The sequence below is a fragment of the Pleurodeles waltl genome, chromosome 6 (assembly GCF_031143425.1).
Source record: "Pleurodeles waltl isolate 20211129_DDA chromosome 6, aPleWal1.hap1.20221129, whole genome shotgun sequence".
NCBI lineage: Eukaryota > Metazoa > Chordata > Amphibia > Caudata > Salamandridae > Pleurodeles > Pleurodeles waltl.
The window spans coordinates 717,262,304-717,281,365 of NC_090445.1; the positions used below are offsets into that span (position 1 = coordinate 717,262,304).

Below are 19,062 nucleotides of genomic sequence, written 5' to 3' on the forward strand. Positions count from 1 at the left end.
GAGAGCACTTTTACAGCCAGGCAAGAGTTCAGCAAGGCAGCAGGCCAACAGCAAGGCAGCAGTCCTTTGTAGAAAAGCAGACAGGTGAGTCCTTTGAGCAGCCAGGCAGTTCTTCTTGGCAGGATGTAGTTTCTGGTTCAGGTTTCTTCTCCAGCAAGTGTCTGATGAAGTAGGGCAGAGGCCCTGTTTTATACTAAGTTGTGCCTTTGAAGTGGGGGTGACTTCAAAGAGTCTCTAAGAAATGCACCAAGTTCCCTTTCAGCTTAATCCTGTCTGCCAGAGTCCCAGTAGGGGATGTGGCAGTCCTTTGTGTGAGGGCAGGCCCTCCACCCTCCCAGCCCAGGAAGACCCATTCAAAATGCAGATGTATGCAAGTGAGGCTGAGTACCCTGTGTTTGGGGTGTGTCTGAGTGAATGCACAAGGAGCTGTCAACTAAACCTAGCCAGACGTGGATTGAAGGGCACAACAAGATTTTAGTGCAAAGAAATGCTCACTTTCTAAAAGTGGCATTTCTAGAATAGTAATATTAAATCCGACTTCACCAGTCAGCAGGATTTTGTATTACCATTCTGGCCATACTAAATATGACCTTCCTGCTCCTTTCAGATCAGCAGCTGCCACTTCAACAGTGTATGAGGGCAGCCCCAATGTTAGCCTATGAAAGGAGCAGGCCTCACAGTAGTGTAAAAACGAATTTAGGAGTTTCACACTACCAGGACATATAACTACACAGGTACATGTCCTGCCTTTTACCTACACAGCACCCTGCTCTAGGGGTTGCCTAGGGCACACATTAGGGATGACTTATATGTAGTAAAAGGGGAGTTCTAGGCTTGGCAAGTACTTTTAAATGCCAAGTCGAAATGGCAGTGAAACTGCACACACAGGCCTTGCAATGGCAGGCCTGAGACAGGGTTAAGGGGCTACTGAGGTGGGTGGCACAACCAGTGCTGCAGGCCCACTAGTAGCATTTAATCTACCTGCCCTAGGCACATGTAGTGCACTCTACCAGGGACTTACAAGTAAATTAAATAGTCAATCATGGATAAACCAATCAGTAGTAAAATTTACCCAGAGAGCATATGCACTTTAGCACTGGTTAGCAGTGGTAAAGTGCCCAGAGGTCAAAAGCCAACAACAACAGGTCAGAAAAAATAGGAGGAAGGAGGCAAAAAGTTTGGGGATGTCCCTGTCAAAAAGCCAGGTCCAACATGACCCCCTACCAGCCTAAAGCCAGGGGAGAACAATCACTATCCTGATGTACTTCCCTGTTTGAGGCGACAGAACAAGGACCCAGGCCCACAACAGCAGGGGCATGCTCCAGTTCTTCGCCTTCCTGACTCCAATTGGATCACTCTGTCCATACTCTCAGGGCCCACTAAGCCAACCCATGGGGAACCTTTCTCCTTACCTGCGGATCCCATCTGTGAAGCACCTAACCTTACTTTGCTCACAGATGTATCCCAGGAGCAGGATAGTACCACCATGACCAACACAGTGGTGTTGCCCACTCTACCCCTGGGGTGTGACACTTGTCCCCTCCCCAGGGATAACTCTGAGCACCCGGACAGCAAGCCACACTGATTACTGACAGCTGCCAGGGATGAGAGCCAGGCCCCAGGCCTCTCAAAGCTCTCCAACCACTGTGGCTGTGGAGAGTGGGGGGCGGTAGCCCCAGGTGCTGGGCACCCTTTAACCACTCTCCCTTCCACCAGGTCAGGGATGACAGCCTGAACCTGGTCCTCCCCTCTGGGGCTTTGTACCCTCCCTCCTGGAGCGGTACCCCCAGAGTCCAACATGGTCAGGGTGCTTACAGAAGTCACCCTGTACCATTCCTCCACCAGTGCAGGGCTGTTAACCTGCAACTGGCCCTCCAACCTGGGGCCTGTACCTTCAGGTTGGACTAGGGCCCGGGGTGAGGCTTCCCTCCCCTGCCCTCCCTTCTGGGGTCCAGCACCCTCCAACTAGGAGTGGCCTCCTCAGAAGACAACATGGTAGGGGCACTGTTATCAGTAGCCCCTCCCTCCAGGTCCGGGGGGACACCCTGAACCTGGTCTTCCAGCCCAGGGTCTGTACCCTCAGACTGGATCACTGCCTGGCAAACCAGGACTTCCTGGGAGGCACACCTACCCCCCACCAGGTCACAGTTTAACCTCTGCACCTGACCATTCAACTCAGAGTCACCACCCTGAAGTTGAACAATTGCCTGGCACGCCAGGACTTCCTGGAGGGCACACTGACCCTCCACCAGGTCAGAGTTTAACCTCTGCACCTGACCATTCGACTCAGAGTCACCACCCTGGAGTTGAACAATTGCCTGGCACGCCAGGACTTCCTGGAGGGCACACTGACCCTCCACCAGGTCAGAGTTTAACCTCTGAACTGGGCCATTCAACTCAGAGTCACCACCCTGAAGTTGAACAATTGCCTGGCGCACCAGGACTTTCTGGGAGGCACACCTACCTCCCACCAGGTCAGAGTTTAACCTCTGAGCCTGGTTCCCCAACCCAGGGTCACCACCCTGAGGTTGGGCAATTGCCTGGCACGCCAGGACTTTCTGGGGGGCACACCTACCCCCCACCAGGTCAGAGTTTAACCTCTGAACCTGGTCATCCAACCCAGAGTCAACACCCTGAGGTTGGACAATTGCCTGGCACAGCAGGGCTTCTTGGGAGGCACACCTACCTCCCACCAGGTCAGAGTTTAACCTCTGAACCTGGGTATCCAACCCAGAGTCACCACCTTGAGGTTGAACAATTGCCTGGCACGCCAGGACTTTCTGGGGGACACACGTACCCCCAACCAGGTCAGAGTTTAACCTCTGAACCCGGTTATCCAACCCAGAGTAAGCACTCTGAGGTTGAACAATTGCCTGGCATGCCAGGACTTTCTGGGGGGCACACCTACCCCCCACCAGGTCAGAGTTTAACCTCTGAACCCGGTTATCCAACCCAGAGTCAGCACTCTGAGGTTGGACCACTGCCTGGTACACCAGGACTTTCTGGGGGGCACGCCTACCCCCCAACAGGTCAGAGCTTATCCCCTGAACCTGGTTAGCCAACCCAGAGTCACCACCCTGAGGTTGAACCATTGCCTGGCAGGCCAGGACTTCCAGGGAGGCACACCTACCTCCCACCAGGTCAGAGTTTAACCTCTGAGCCTGGTTCCCCAACCCAGGGTCACCACCCTGAGGTTGGGCAATTGCCTGGCACGCCAGGACTTTCTGGGGGGCACACCTACCCCCCACCAGGTCAGAGTTTAACCTCTGAACCTGGTCATCCAACCCAGAGTCAACACCCTGAGGTTGGACAATTGCCTGGCACAGCAGGACTTCTTGGGAGGCACATCTACCTCCCACCAGGTCAGAGTTTAACCTCTGAACCTGGGTATCCAACCCAGAGTCACCACCCTGAGGTTGAATCTTTGCCTGGCATGCCAGGACTTCCTGGGGGGCACTCTCACCCCCCACAAGGGACACACCGTCCCCAAGGGCCACACAAGAGTCTGGTTGGCGCAGGTCTCCCGACCTCTGCCCATCCGGCAGAGTCTGGGTTTCCCCCAAACCAGAAACGGTTTCACCTGGGTCATTCCTGGGGGGCTCTGCTCTCAGAGCTGTCCCCTGACTCTCAAGGTCCTCCACTGGGGTCTGCAACCCCCTCTCAACCCTATGTCTGGACTTCTGCACCCCCTCACTATGAGGGGTACTGCCAGACACCAGAACTGTTGGGATGCTGGCTACAGTCACCCCCCCAAGTTCTTCTGACACTGCGGGGCTTCCCTCAAAAGGTGGCCCTACGGTACAGGCTAGGCTTCCCTCATGGAACCCTCTAGGACCTGGGACCTACCTGGGACACTACAATCCTTTCCCACCACACTCGGTTGGGAACCACCTAGACCACTCCCTTCAGGAGCACCCCCAAATGCCTCTTCAGACTCTCTGGTACTCACCCAGAAGTCTGCCTCCATTGTAAGCTCCCTGGGGTCAGAGAACTCACACTCCACCTGGTGTTGGCGTAGCTCTGGAAAATAAGGACCAGACATATGCTCTCCAGCAATTACATCACTCTGCCCTTCACATGTATTAACCACAGTACCCTTCACCCAACCACCCAGTAACTCAACCTTGGAAAAGCACTCTACTTCGCCCTCCTGAGACTGGTGAGACAGTATCTGTCTGTCCCTGACACTCAACCCAAACTCTTCTGGGATGTCTCTACACTCTATATCCAGGACGTCCACCAGGGGGGAACCCTTTTCTCTGTCACTCTCTGCTAGAGTCAGTAAAGTGTCCCTCCCCCCAGTAGGAATATGACTCCCTGTGCCAGTTCCCCAATCCTTCTCAGGGACCCTGTGCATAACGGGAACTACCTCATACCCTTGAACCGCCTGGGGTGTGTCAACTCCCTTCTTCAAGTTGGGCACCACATCTCTGGGCTTGTGCCCTTCTTCAGCAGTACTGGATGCAAGATTTTTGCTGCCACCATCTGAACTGGACTCAGCCCTTCCGGCCTCCAGTTTCAGCTCTTTACAGCTCAGCTCTTGAGCTGCAATCTTTTCTTCTTCCAGGGCTAAGAGACTTGCTGCCTCAGCCCTTTCAAGCTGCTCATCTATCTCTTCTAGACACCGCTCTAGAGCTAGGAGCCATTCATCTCCCACTGGTTCTCTTTCCTCATCTGAGTAGTCTTCCTCCTCATGTGAGCAGTCTTCCTCCTCATGTGAGTAGTCCTCCTCCTCATGTGAGTAGTCCTCCTCCTCATGTGAGGGGTACTTAGTCATTTGGTTTCTTGCTGCCTCTCTCTCTGCCCATCTTTCCTCCCCCCAGACTATGTAGTGATGGAGCATCTCCGCCTTAGTAGATCTCCTTGCTACAGGAAGGCCCCATTTTCTGCAAAGCTTCCTTAGGTCAGCCTTAGTGAGGTGGTCCGTACGAACAAAGAATGAGTAGGTACACAATCCCATTTTGATAAGATCTTATCAGCAAAAACCAAAATCCAAAGTCCAAAATATCAATAGTATATCCAGGAGGACATCAGAGAACCAAGAGCCAAAAAAGATGAAAAATCAAGTTGACCTTCAACTGTGGGTAGGTAGTGAAATACTTAGCTACTGAATGTCACTGCACAAACACAAGTCCTATCCTCACCGCTGATCACCAATGTTAGAAATGGGGTTTTTGGTTGGCAGTTAGGTTGCCCTCTCTGTCCAAGCAAGAACCCTCACTCTAGTCAGGGTAAGTCACACACAATCCAAAATCAGCCTGTGCTCACCCTCCGGTAGCTTGGCACGAGCAGTCAGGCTTAACTTAGAAGGCAATGTGTAAAGCATTTGTGCAATAAATCATACAACACCATAGCATAACACCACAAAAATACACCACACAGTATTTAGAAAAATATATAATATTTATCTGGGTATCTTCAGGTCAAAAACGATCAAAGTTGCCATATGAATTTGTAAAGATATCACTGAAAAGTGATATAAAGGGTCTTAAGTCTTTAGAAAGTAAACAGAGTCTCTTTCAAACACAAAGTACCTGGCTTCTGGTGGAAAATCTCCTCAGAGGGCCACAAAGGAAGAGGTGCGTGGAAAAAGGGGTGTGTGCGTCGATTTCTCCCCAGCACACACGGACTTGCGTCGTTATTTTCCACGCGGGGAAGTCGGGCGTCGTTTTCCGGCGCGCGGACAGTCTCTTTCTGTGGGTCGCGGGGATTACCAGATGTCCCGGGTCTGTGCGTGGATTTTCCTGCTTGTTTTCCGGCTGCGCGTCGTTCTGCGGGGCTGCGCGTCGAAGTTTCGATCTCACGGCAGGCGTCGTGTCGATTTCTCCTGCGGAGTCGGGCGGCGTTGTCCTTGCGAGGCCGTGCGTCAAAGTTTTGATCTCACGGCAGGCGTCGCGTCGATTTCTCCTGCGGAGTCGGGCGGCGTTGTCCTTGCGAGGCCGTGCGTCAAAGTTTTGAGCTCACGGCAGGCGTCGCGTCGATTTCTCCTGCGGAGTCGGGCGGCGTTGTCCTTGCGAGGCCGTGCGTCAAAGTTTCGGTCGTCCCGAAGGTGTCGCGTTGATCAGCGTCGGTGTGCGGCGTTTTTCTTGCCGCGGAACAAGCTGTGCGTCGAAAAGTTCGGCACACGGAGCGTCCAAGAGGAAGAGTGAAGTCTTTTTGGTCCTGAGACTTCAGGGAACAGGAGGCAAGCTCTATCCAAGCCCTTGGAGAGCACTTTTACAGCCAGGCAAGAGTTCAGCAAGGCAGCAGGCCAACAGCAAGGCAGCAGTCCTTTGTAGAAAAGCAGACAGGTGAGTCCTTTGAGCAGCCAGGCAGTTCTTCTTGGCAGGATGTAGTTTCTGGTTCAGGTTTCTTCTCCAGCAAGTGTCTGATGAAGTAGGGCAGAGGCCCTGTTTTATACTAAGTTGTGCCTTTGAAGTGGGGGTGACTTCAAAGAGTCTCTAAGAAATGCACCAAGTTCCCTTTCAGCTTAATCCTGTCTGCCAGAGTCCCAGTAGGGGATGTGGCAGTCCTTTGTGTGAGGGCAGGCCCTCCACCCTCCCAGCCCAGGAAGACCCATTCAAAATGCAGATGTATGCAAGTGAGGCTGAGTACCCTGTGTTTGGGGTGTGTCTGAGTGAATGCACAAGGAGCTGTCAACTAAACCTAGCCAGACGTGGATTGAAGGGCACAACAAGATTTTAGTGCAAAGAAATGCTCACTTTCTAAAAGTGGCATTTCTAGAATAGTAATATTAAATCCGACTTCACCAGTCAGCAGGATTTTGTATTACCATTCTGGCCATACTAAATATGACCTTCCTGCTCCTTTCAGATCAGCAGCTGCCACTTCAACAGTGTATGAGGGCAGCCCCAATGTTAGCCTATGAAAGGAGCAGGCCTCACAGTAGTGTAAAAACGAATTTAGGAGTTTCACACTACCAGGACATATAACTACACAGGTACATGTCCTGCCTTTTACCTACACAGCACCCTGCTCTAGGGGTTGCCTAGGGCACACATTAGGGATGACTTATATGTAGTAAAAGGGGAGTTCTAGGCTTGGCAAGTACTTTTAAATGCCAAGTTGAAGTGGCAGTGAAACTGCACACACAGGCCTTGCAATGGCAGGCCTGAGACAGGGTTAAGGGGCTACTGAGGTGGGTGGCACAACCAGTGCTGCAGGCCCACTAGTAGCATTTAATCTACCTGCCCTAGGCACATGTAGTGCACTCTACCAGGGACTTACAAGTAAATTAAATAGTCAATCATGGATAAACCAATCAGTAGTAAAATTTACCCAGAGAGCATATGCACTTTAGCACTGGTTAGCAGTGGTAAAGTGCCCAGAGGTCAAAAGCCAACAACAACAGGTCAGAAAAAATAGGAGGAAGGAGGCAAAAAGTTTGGGGATGTCCCTGTCAAAAAGCCAGGTCCAACAGGCTGTTATTAAAGACAATGCTCAAAACATAATAGCTATTAAAAGGAAACACAGGGACGCAGTAGTTGGAGCATCTGCTCTTACAGCTAAAACAGACATGGGTAGACTCAGGGAGTCCATCCACCTAGAACTCTCCTGGGGCCAACTTGAGAATGAACCCATAACCACTTATTACAAGCAGTCCGTCAGCACTATCTGGGAGTGCATAGGAAGCTGTATGACACAGGGGACAAAGCGGACCATCTACTTGCATGGTTGGGAAAGGGGAACAAGAGGCGTGTTGGATGGCTAAGATGCTAAAGGAGACCAGAGAGGTGTCCCGGTAAGACTGGGACATTCCCAAATGTTTGCAAGGTATTAGCAAATCACTAAGTGGTCCTGAAGCAGGATATTGAGGTATTTCTGCCTGTTTCCTTCTTGGTAGCAACCAACGCGGCTGCTGTGGAAGTGGATCTGATGCTAGCTGAGCTCCAAGAGGCAGTGGTAGGCATGCAGTCAAGCATGACGCCGGGCACCAACAACCTCCTGGTTGAGATGTACAAACGTCTGGCTTTACCCTTCAATCCACGCTTGCTGAATTTGTTTTGTGCAGCCACGGCCAAGGGAAGCTTACTGCCAGACCTTAATCATTGTAGTTATCCCAAAAGGGGTAAACCAAGTAACTTATGTTCCTCCTGCAGACCTATCTAATTGTTAAACATGGAGAGTAAGATTTTAGCTAAAATCCTGGTGAGGGTGATATTTTCTGTGGTCCATGCTAACCAAACAGGCTTCATGCTGAGATGGGCAACACAATTAAACCTCAGGTAACTACAATTATTGCTGGATAGACTTAAAACCCTAGAGAGATCATGTCGCTAGATGCTGAGAAAGCATTTTATTCGATAGACTGGTGATACCTGTTTGGGACTCTGAGGAGGCTCGGTTTCAACCCTAAGTTTTGTGCTCAGATTGCCTTTCTCTATAAGGTGCCTACCTCAGTGCTGAGTGTGAACGGAGTAGTCTTGAAGACGTTCACCTTGCAGTGGGGAATGACACACTGGAGCCTACTGTCACCCCTCTTGTTTCCACTGTGCCTGAAGCCTTTGGTGTGTTAGGTGTACTACAGGGCCAATGTGGTGGGCTTTCAGGGGATCACAGATGACCAAGAGAAGATATTGTTATATGCTGATGACGCTCTGTTGTATCTTCCCAGATGCCTACCCCAGCAATGCTGTCAGAGCTCCATAATTCAGAATCCCACTCAGGTTACCTTATAAACTGGGAGAAGCCTGTTATCTATCAACTGGGTGACTAGGAATGTCAGGAAAGTGCAGCAGGTTACTTATGTTTGACGTTGTGGCTTCAAATACCTAGGAGTAGAAATAATGGACAGGGAACGATTCCTGGATCTGAACCTGGATTATGTCTTGGAAGACTCACGTCTTGGGAGATTCCCGTGAAGACACGGAAAGATGGTGCAAGCTCCCCCTGACGATTCTGAGCAGAGTGGTCTTCTTTAAAATGATTATTCTCTCAAAGCTGCTTTATGTGTGGCAAAACACCCCATTCCATATATCAAATAAATACTCTCTGCTCTGGGATGGGGTACCCTGAGAATAGCATTACCGATGTTGTATAGATCAGTTTACAATGGGGGCCTTGCTCTCCCTGACATGCGAGCATGTCACAGAGCTACACAACTACAGGTCATTAATGAATGAGGACACAGCCCACTCAGTGAGCCGACGTACAGGACAGAAAAAGCCACAATGACTACAGCAACCCATGTTCACTGCAGATACAGAGAAACAAGATAGGAAACGGCTACCTGAACCGACACAGGCCAACTTTAAGGCCTGGGATGACACCACGAGGATGCTTTGTTGGCCAGGGCGGCCCACAATGTTCACACCTGTGTGGAAGGAGAAACCTCTGGCTGAAGTGGGCAAAGTTACCGGCTTTCAACGCTGGGAACAGGTAGAGATCAAAACACTAAAAGATGTGCAGGGGGTTAAGACATTCTGGGCACTGCAACAGGGATATGCTCTTGCTTCTTTTCAGAAATTTAGATATTTACAACTGATACACATCTTGAGGAGGGAAGGGGTCCTGGAGATGGAACTCCCAGAGAACGGTTCGCTGGAAAGATGGGTCTTGGGGACTGCAATTACCCACAAGGCGGTATCCCAGCTGTTTGGCAACATAATTAATAAAAAAACCGATAATTTGGGGACACTCTAGAGTACATGGAAAGCTGATGTAGGGAATTTGGAAGAGGGAGGCAGACTTGATGCATCTCAGGGAGGTGGCCATCAGGGTCAAACTGAGATTAATCCTATTTAATATCCTGCCTAGGGTGTACAACAGCAGCTCCCATCTATACAAAATGTGGAGGGTGGATACCCAGGCCTCCCTAATGTGCAGCGCGGAAGAGGGCACATTCCTACAGACGTCCTGGAGTTGTCCGAAAGAGGGAGAGTACAGGGGGGAAATTACCAGTGAATTGAAAACTGTAAAGGGGGTGGCCATGTCTAAAACAGTGCAACTGATCATACTAGGCATTCTAAATGTCATAGATATTCCTAGGAAACAACAACAGTTCTGCATCTTGAGCTTTGCCGTGGAAAGAGGGATATGGCTAAATTGTGGGTGTGTGACGAAACTGCCACCAGAGATATTTAGTGGGAGGGAACGAACAGATACATTGAGGGGAAAATGGAGAGCCTATCATGGACTAATAAACGACTCTGATGATGCAGCAAGGCGTCGTGGATGTGCTTTGGACACAACATGGCAGGAAGTGTTGTGGGTAAGAGATTAGGTGGGATGTATGCATTTATGCATGCCAGCAGTGTGTGCATTGTTAAATGTTAAAATGTAGTAAATATATTACACAAAAAGCAATAAATATGTAAACAAAGACACTGAATTTTTACTTTGCCATATTGACTACGCTTGTGCTCACTCTCAATTTAGCATAAAAAATATTTCAACCTGTTGGCCATCACCTCATCAACTGAGTTCAGCGCCACTCTCATCAACTATGAGGTCAAGTGCCACTCATCAGTTTGAGCACTAACCCACCCCAAGTTCAGATAGTAATTATGGTTGTGTACGACCACCTGTGATGCACATGAGAAATTCATCAATCATTCTAGCACGTTATATGTTTATCAAGAAAATTAAAGCATCATCCCAGTACACTTTACATCCTCAACTATTGCCTCAACATATAGCAAATCATTGCTTCAGCCATCACCGCAGAGTATCATAGCTTTAGCAATTTCCACGACACTACCCCCCAAAAAAAATCCTTTCCTAAGAACAGCAAGCAAGAACTAGTCCAAGCTTGGCTCAATGACAACTTTAAACCACAACTTACACCCATTGCCAAGCCACCTGGATTCTCCTTGGTCACAAATATTACCATCATGGAACATATTGCCAAGAAAACAAAGATGGCAGGTACCATGCCACTCTTCCAAAGAAAGTGAAACTGTTTCTTAAAGAAAGCAAATTCCGAAATGCTGTTCATGTCTTCGTACAGTTGCATCTGAATGGTGGCAAAGCCCTGCTCCATGAAGTCTCAGTCTCCAGACTGGCACTCCTTAAGGACCACCTTAACCCTGATTCAATTTAGGAAAGCAATAAAGACAGACCTTTTTATAAAAACACATGACTGCGTATTTGGTCTATGGCTAGAAGAAATATAACCATATCACCCCCATCCTGATGAAACTCCACTGACTCCTATTTATGGCACACACTAGCTTCAAAACTAAGTGCATCATTTACAAGACTGTGGTGATCAGTACTCCCGTCTCTCTGCCAGATAGGCTTCCCATCTCCGGTGGTTCTTGGGGTGGCTCTTGGGACACCAGTAGTGGTGAACATCATCAGACTGGATGTTAATATGTGTAAAAAAGTATTTGCCTTTGACCCTGTACATCACACTAGGTTTTTAGCTAGATCAGTGCTATACAAACACCCCATACATAGACATACCCATTTCTATATGGTAAGGGCTCATAAAGGTCTGTATAAGGATGAAAATCTGAATGTATGAGAAGGTATGAGTACATACAGAGATCTATTCTAGTGAGTTACAGCACTGGCATCAGCCATTCCCGACATACACATGCACACAAACTCAAACACACGAAAGTACAGCATGTGAAACAGAGTTGAAAGCTTCTCTTACACACAGACACAACTGTTTTGGCACAGGAGGGAACAGTGCGGGCTCCCCCAAGTCCAAGAGTAATAATTTCTTACATATTCAGAAAAGTAGAGAAGGCAGCAGTTCAAGCATGTGTAATTTGTAGAGGTATATGACAATGACATTTCGGAGGCAGAATGAAGGTTAGAGGCAGAACCTGGGTTGCTTGGTTACACCGAGCAGTGGTTGACTCTTTCTCGGACGTTGGTGTTAGGGCTTTAATGCTTCTATTTTTTTGTAAGCAGAGGGTGCCATGGCAGGAGGATGGAGGTTGAGGTGGTTTCCATTATCTTGGAGATGAAATCTATGGAGGTGAGGAGGTTGTTGCCTGCTGATGTGTCTTTTTGGTAATGGACTGAAGATATTGTATGGTATGGCACAGTATGGTATGCTATGCTATGCTATGCATGCAGAGAGGAGGAAGCACTGGTCTAGTAGTATGAGTTTGAGCAGCCAGGTGACAGTACTGCCCCCCTTTATTCTTCTATTTATGTGTAAAGAGTGGGTGAGAAGTACAATGTACTGTGGAGTGCACAAACTGTTTCATGTCAGACGTCAGTTGATTATCCCCAGTCTATTCGTTTTCACTCCAATGCTTTTTATTTGATTTTTAATTCTGCTACCCTCGTTGTGAATACATTTTCTACTTCCCATAAATTTACTTTGTATATACTTTAAATTATATGCTACATACAGTGAGAGCATAATACTTATTAGGTTTGCCAATGCTTCCTTTCCTTGGAAGCCAAATAAGGAAGCATTAGCAAACCCAAAAGGTCTCACCTTTGTTAGCCGGTCCTGTAGCTTTGCCAATTCCTGGTGTTGGTTCTGAACAGCAACGTGAACCACAAAAATAACTGACAAAGCCAAAAGGTAGGGGTTCAATGTGAAAATGTAAAGAAAAAAGAATTGTGCATGTTTGTGACTGCATGCATTACAAAATTAAAGCTAATCGTATTAGTTTTGGCACATGCACACATCTTTTAACGATGTATTCACTCAGTAATCTCAAACGTACTGCTACCTCTGAATATTTTATGAATTACAGTGTCAAGAAGTCCTAACTACTTTATAATATTGTGGAACACATATACCAACATCACTCCCTTCGCTCATTCCATGTCCATGCAGTCCTTTCTCTGTTTGTCACCTACAAATTGAGTGTCTGTGATGCAAAACAGTGTGATCACAATTTTAAAAAAATAAAAATCACACATATCACACAGGTACTTGCCTACTAACTGTAAGATGAGTTCAGGCTGTGCAGTATAGACAGCACTGCACTTTGAACCGTATCCTAACACACTTCTGGGGCCCCGTTTTGATAGGATGTTACATAGCCTGCAGGCAGGGCGTTAAAGGAAACATAACAAACTGCAACCTCTAGGAATCTTAAACAGTGGGACATTTGGATAACAGGCAATGTTGATGAAGAAGCACTTTATTAGATAAAAACAAACAAATCACAATGCCCTTCTCTACCAGCATCAAACCACCAACTAACAGACTCTCAAGCATCTTACACACACACACAACCCCTCCCTCCCCCACCAAAAATATTCTAACCTACGAACCCACAATGATTTAGGAAAACTGAAAGGACTGTTATGCTAAGCAGATGTGTAGAGTGCACTTTCATGGGGAAGGATAAATAACCCAGTATCAGAATATCAGTTTGTGGCGTGTTTGTTGGAGGGGTGGCCTGCTTAAGGGTGGACAGAACCTCTGACTTCACATTTCGAAACAATGAAAATGTTCAGAATTGTGTACACTGAAAGAATGCCAGTTTGCGATGCCTTTAAACAGGTGGCCAAGTGGAATTCTTATGAAAAGGATTGAAACCTTAACGATGAAGAAACCCTTCAGGAGTGTGCTGCAGAAGAACTGCAAAAGAATAGGCAGGCAGTGGGTTCCCACATAGATTATGAAGAGTTCCTTTGCTGCGTTTATCATCTCAGAAACTCTCAAAAGCAAAGTATCCAGTAAATCTGTTGTGTTGATTTTTTTTTAGCATATGAGTCTTTCAAAATCTTTGCCAGGTGAAGCACTCAAAAAATCCCACCGTCTGTCAGAGTCAATTTGGAGTTCTAGTGCATCTACGTTCTTGAGACTGAACTTCAGTTTTGTTTTTCTTTACCAACAAGATGTCACAGTTTTGAAATCTCACTACAGGCTAAAAGGAAATATTTTCAGTGGAACTATGCTCTGCTGTACACTCATGGTGTGTAAGCAAGCATTTGCTGTCATCAAGGAATATTATTTTATGTTGCGCATGAGATCAATAACAGCACAAGGAGCAGTGAGTACACCAGGGAAAATAAAACAGAAGAAGGGAAGCAAGGGAAACATCAAAGACGCCGACGACAGGGGAAGAAAAAAATGCGGCAACGGGAAGTACACAAAACCAAAACAGCAACGGAGTGTTAAAAAAAAAAAAAAAAGTCTTGGCGAGAGTTTTATATTAATATGTTGGGAGCCATATGCTTGGATGAAATTACCCTTTTGCTAGTTCCGCACAGCTTCTGTTTTAATTTTAATTGTAAACAGAATTACAAGAAGCTCACAGCAACTGTTACCCGGATGATATTAGAAAAATCAAGCCACAAAAGAGCGCAAAAACACAAGCAAATGTGTCTTTTAAAAGAAGAACCGGCATTGTAACGAAGGGAGCTTGGGGTGAAAAAACACTGCCACAACGGGTGTAAATAAAAATAAAACAACAATGGAGTGTTAAAAACAAATCTTGGAGAGAGTTTGATTTTAATACTGTGGGAGCCATATGCTTGGGTGTAATTGCCCATTTGCTGGTTTCTGTACAGCTCCTAAACACACACAGAATTACAAGAAGAAAAAAACTCATGGCGACTGTTAGATGGAGGATATTGGAAAAAGCAAGCCACAAAAAAGTGCAAAAATACAAGCAAATGTGCCTTTTAAAAGAAGAACTTGCATAGTAACAATGCAAGCTCGGGGGAAAAACAAGGCGGCAATAGGATGCAAATATAAACAAAAAACCAATTCACTGTTAAAAAAAAAAATAATCTTGGCGAGAGTTTGATTTTAATGCAGACAGCGACCAAAAAGTAAAGTAACACCAGAAATGAAGTAAATAGAACCTTTTGAAAATACGGTCTGAAAGCAACACACAAACAGACATATACAAAGTAGAAGGGTAGAAGGATAGAGGTAAGAGACCAGTGCTCTGTGGGAGGGAGCAAAACATACAAAGGTGGGACTAACAACATATATAAGCCAAATAGAAGGAAGCTTTTATAAAAGACACAGAAAGGAAGACATGAAAACCAATGTGTAGGCTGTAAGCCCACAGAGTAGATACAGCATGTCTCGACCAGACAGTGCATACGTTGCCTCGACGAGACCTAAACAATACAAGTGTCAAAATGACCGGCTTGGGCACTACTAGTTTACAGGTGCAATGGAGTTAATCCTGAATTTAGAAAAGTTTAATGTTAAACAAAAAGGGCATTCTTCTAAAGTACAGAAATGCAGCTACGTAAAAAGGAGTTAATTTGTCCGAGTTTATATCATTGTGCGTCGATTATTAGTCTGCATCCTGGTCAACTTACAAATGCATGCAGTTAAGCAGCTCACGGTGAGGTATGGCCATCACAGACCTCTGCAAATTGGGCTGCAGTCACTGCAGGGCTACCTCACCTTGTCGCACTCCTGTGCCAACACAATGAATCATTAGTAAGACCAGTAACAAAAATACTTTTTATTTAGACACCAGATACAGCTAAGTCTGTACTGCCTGCTTTACAAATGGTTAAGTCACACAAACGTTTGGAGTCTGTACTAAATCAACAATAGAACTAGACTCTTGGAACAGCTACATTTCGAGACAAAGATCCTGGTAATTTCCACAAATTCCCAGATGGGTCGAGTCCTATCTAGGGTAAATGGAGACCCTGTACAATATCCCTGTGCCCCCATGCTCTAGCTTACACCCAACTTACATCCGGCGGGATCCTGGCGCTGTCTTTCACGGTGTTGCCCTCTACAGTCAGATGATATACCTGCCCGTCTGCATCAGTGAAGACAAAGTGCTCCCGGGCAGAGATGTTCTGGCTCAGTTCCGATTTGCTCTCAGCTTCCTGCAGCAAGCTGATGAATGAAAAATGATGGCGTCACATTTGCATTCTCTCAACATGACTTCAGCTTATTTCTGTATACTCATGAAATAATTCTGATTTGTAAACTGTTTTCCACCTGACAAGCCTGAAGGCATTAAAAAGCATGTTGATTTTTTTTTTCTTTTTTTCTGATGCAATACTGCAGAGATGGATTAAAATTAATTAATGACGTGTGTTACCTTTTCTTTACTTTGTCATGCTTGTTGTAACAGACTGACCGGAATTACAACAAATTTGGCAGAAAGTTAAATTATGTTCCGAAAAGCATGATTTTTATGATTTGGAGTAATTGCGTTCAATAGTTTTTGAGAAAATAAGGTTCAATATTTATAGATATTTCTAGCCACGAAGGATCCGCAGAGGTGACTGGTCTCTAGATAAGAGCTGACTGGCTGCCACCACATCAAGAAAGATGTGGCGGCCGCCATCTTAGGACTTGGGGACCCCGTGGCCAAAAATGTTTATTTTTTTTATTGCCACGGCAAAACCGTGGATCCACATATCCGCAACAGAGATTAAAAAAAATACAGCCTTTTATTCATTAAAAAAACTTGTTAAATGTGGGTTGCATACTACAGCACAAATCCAGTGAGGAGTAGCCTCTGAGGATAATTTTTGTGCAGGACGGTACACTTTTCTTCATAAAAACTATCCTGCCTGCAACACAGTCCCCCCTTGTACCATGGTGCATGGGTGCCTGCGTTGGTTGTAGGCACCCACAAGTGCACCACAGCTAAGAGAGAGATGAACAGCGCACGATTCACCTCTAACCTGTTCGCACACTGCAGTGCAGCAAATTGCCTTGCCGAGTTCCTTGAACTGTTAGTACATCTGGGCCTGAAATTATTATATGAAGCTGCAGTTCTTCAACTCACTACTATAGGTTGCTCTCTAGTTCGATGCAAAGCCTTCAAAATTCTTTCAGAGCTGCAGGTCCTCAAGTCATTACTAGATGTCCCTCTTGAGACAGATACAAAACCCTTAAGGCTCCTTTTGAGTCAAATGCAAAAGTACTGAAATTCTTACATGAAGTTCCAGAACCACTAGACATTAGTAGGCAGGAGGAGGAGAGCCCCAGGACTTAATTGCTCATAGCACGAGGAGGGGACAGCTCCAATATGCATCACGGAGCTAGTGGGAGACGAGCTCTGGCATGATAAATCCAATCATGGAACAAATTAAGGAGGAGATGAACATGTGCTAGTTAATGGAAGAATGAGTCAAGCCCTAGTGTATGATGAGACATCTCAACAGACCAATGGTGAGAGTGTTGATTGGCAGCACCTATATGTGTATGCATTTTTGTATGATATTTTTTGGAAAACTTGAGGCTGGAAGCTTAAGCTGTCTTTAGGCCAGACCTAAAAAAGAGGCGTGTGTCTGATTCACACATCACTGGATGAAAAATTGTTGATTGTTTTCAAAAACAGAATGTATACAGAAAACTTGCAACCTGAAAAAAAGTTTTGCTAACTATTAAATATTTCTTTGAGGCATCATTTAGTAAAATGTGTTTGATGCATGCCAATTTTCTTGTATAACAGAAAAGAAAGACACCTAAGTGCACCTATTCCTTGCATTTGTGCAGAATTACGACTTTCAGGAATTCACAACAATTTACAGAAGTAGGCCTGGAAGCTGTACTGCTAGCAAACTTGTGTGATATTCCTTTTCTCATGAGCAAATATGCACATGTATATTTGTTCATACAATACATCAGATTCACTTTCCCTACACCCCCTTTCGCCACCATATAAACCTGCCTATTAGGAGTAAATGTCTCCCTCTTCCAAAGTGAAAGAGAATAGAGAGTAGCTGCTGAATACTCTTAAACATGTACATATGTGGGTGTGCACAGGCTGATAAGGCATCCCAACCCTGGAACTACTATTTCCAGCTCCTGTATTGCTCCAGTTACAAGCTGCATGGTACTGGTAGGGTAATAAACCCACACTTATAAAGAAACGATACACCCCATCAGTACCATGCCATTACAAGTTTGTCTGCACAGAATAAGGAATAACAACACAAACCAGGCTTAACCAGACAAATTTAAGCTGGGCATGTCCTTTTCTGTGAGGATTATTATTCATATTTACCCGTGCTGTGGGCAGGTATAAATGTGAGCGGGGAGAGACTGAAGCATGGTGGGGAAGGTTGGCAAGGACAGGGGAGACTGTAGTCTGGCACAGTATAATTACATTTTCCCTGTGTATCGTGGAGGGGGGTTTAGGCAGGAAAACTGGCCTAGGATAAAATGCAGCCTGTTCCCAAAGCGTTTCTATGGGCTGGATTTTCCGTCCTGTAAAATCAGATCCGTTGTTCTCGCACCCGGGAAATCCAAGTGCAGGAACAACGGCCCATTCATAATTGAGCGGGGCAGAATTCCATAGAGGAACTCAACTCATAATCGTGGCGTATATACATTTACAAAGAGGTGGCAAAATCAGACCCTTGCTATAATCCAAACTCTGATTATCAGAGCTTTTACATAATAAGAATACGGCATAATTTGCCACCTCGCTACATGGCGCCAGAAGGGACAAGAGTATTTTTTAACAGGACAAGTAGACTTTGAAAGCACCACTTCGACTGGACAAGTAGTTATTTGATAAAACTGTACAACCCAACATGCAATTCTAATAATATGCATGGGAAAGGAAAAAAGAATAAATAATAATCCCTAGTTTATAACGGCTACAAACCTGGGTGAATTTATTGAAAAATAACTTGGCAACAGCAAGCAAACATTTTTCATGGAGAACCAATTCATAAAATCGTAAAGAAAACCTTATTAAATAATAATTCACAATCACAATGGAGCTCATAAAAGGCCGGTGTTTGGCGTGAAATGTATTTGACCTGATATAATCCAGCTCCATTGCGTCGGAATTTAGTGGGTTCGATAAGTAATTCCCAATTACGAATGTTTTCCTGATAATGTCCCAGTAATTATCCTTCTTTTTCCCTCGACAAATTTCTTCAGGTTTGGCCTGCGAAAATGTACTGAGGGAGTACTCGGGGAGGTGTTAGCCACCCAAACTCCTCTTTCCAGTATGTGTAGGATTAGAAATTACCGCCCATGTCCCAATTAACTGGAACATACCCTAGTGAGGGCCAAAGTCTAAAATTACAAAGGAAGATAACCTTGGTGGTACAGGAAAGCATTAACTTGACAACGCAAGAGAAAGCTGTGATTTTCTGACGATCCTTCTCCTCCTCTTGTGGATGCCGTGTATATTTCACTTCCAGCAGTCCTATTCCGATTCCCACTGTGGGATGTTGCGT

At 46.0% G+C, this 19,062-nt stretch overlaps 1 protein-coding gene across 2 annotated transcripts in view; it reads right to left on the reverse strand.

Annotated features, from left to right (window-relative positions):
* Positions 1-19,062, reverse strand: part of WDR11 (WD repeat domain 11) — a 646,314-nt gene that overhangs the window by 209,907 nt on the left and 417,345 nt on the right. For both annotated transcript variants that reach the window (XM_069239226.1, XM_069239227.1), the window contains exon 16: positions 15,598-15,745. In XM_069239226.1, coding sequence (XP_069095327.1) covers positions 15,598-15,745 — 148 coding nt within the window. The remainder of the gene's footprint in view (positions 1-15,597; positions 15,746-19,062) is intronic.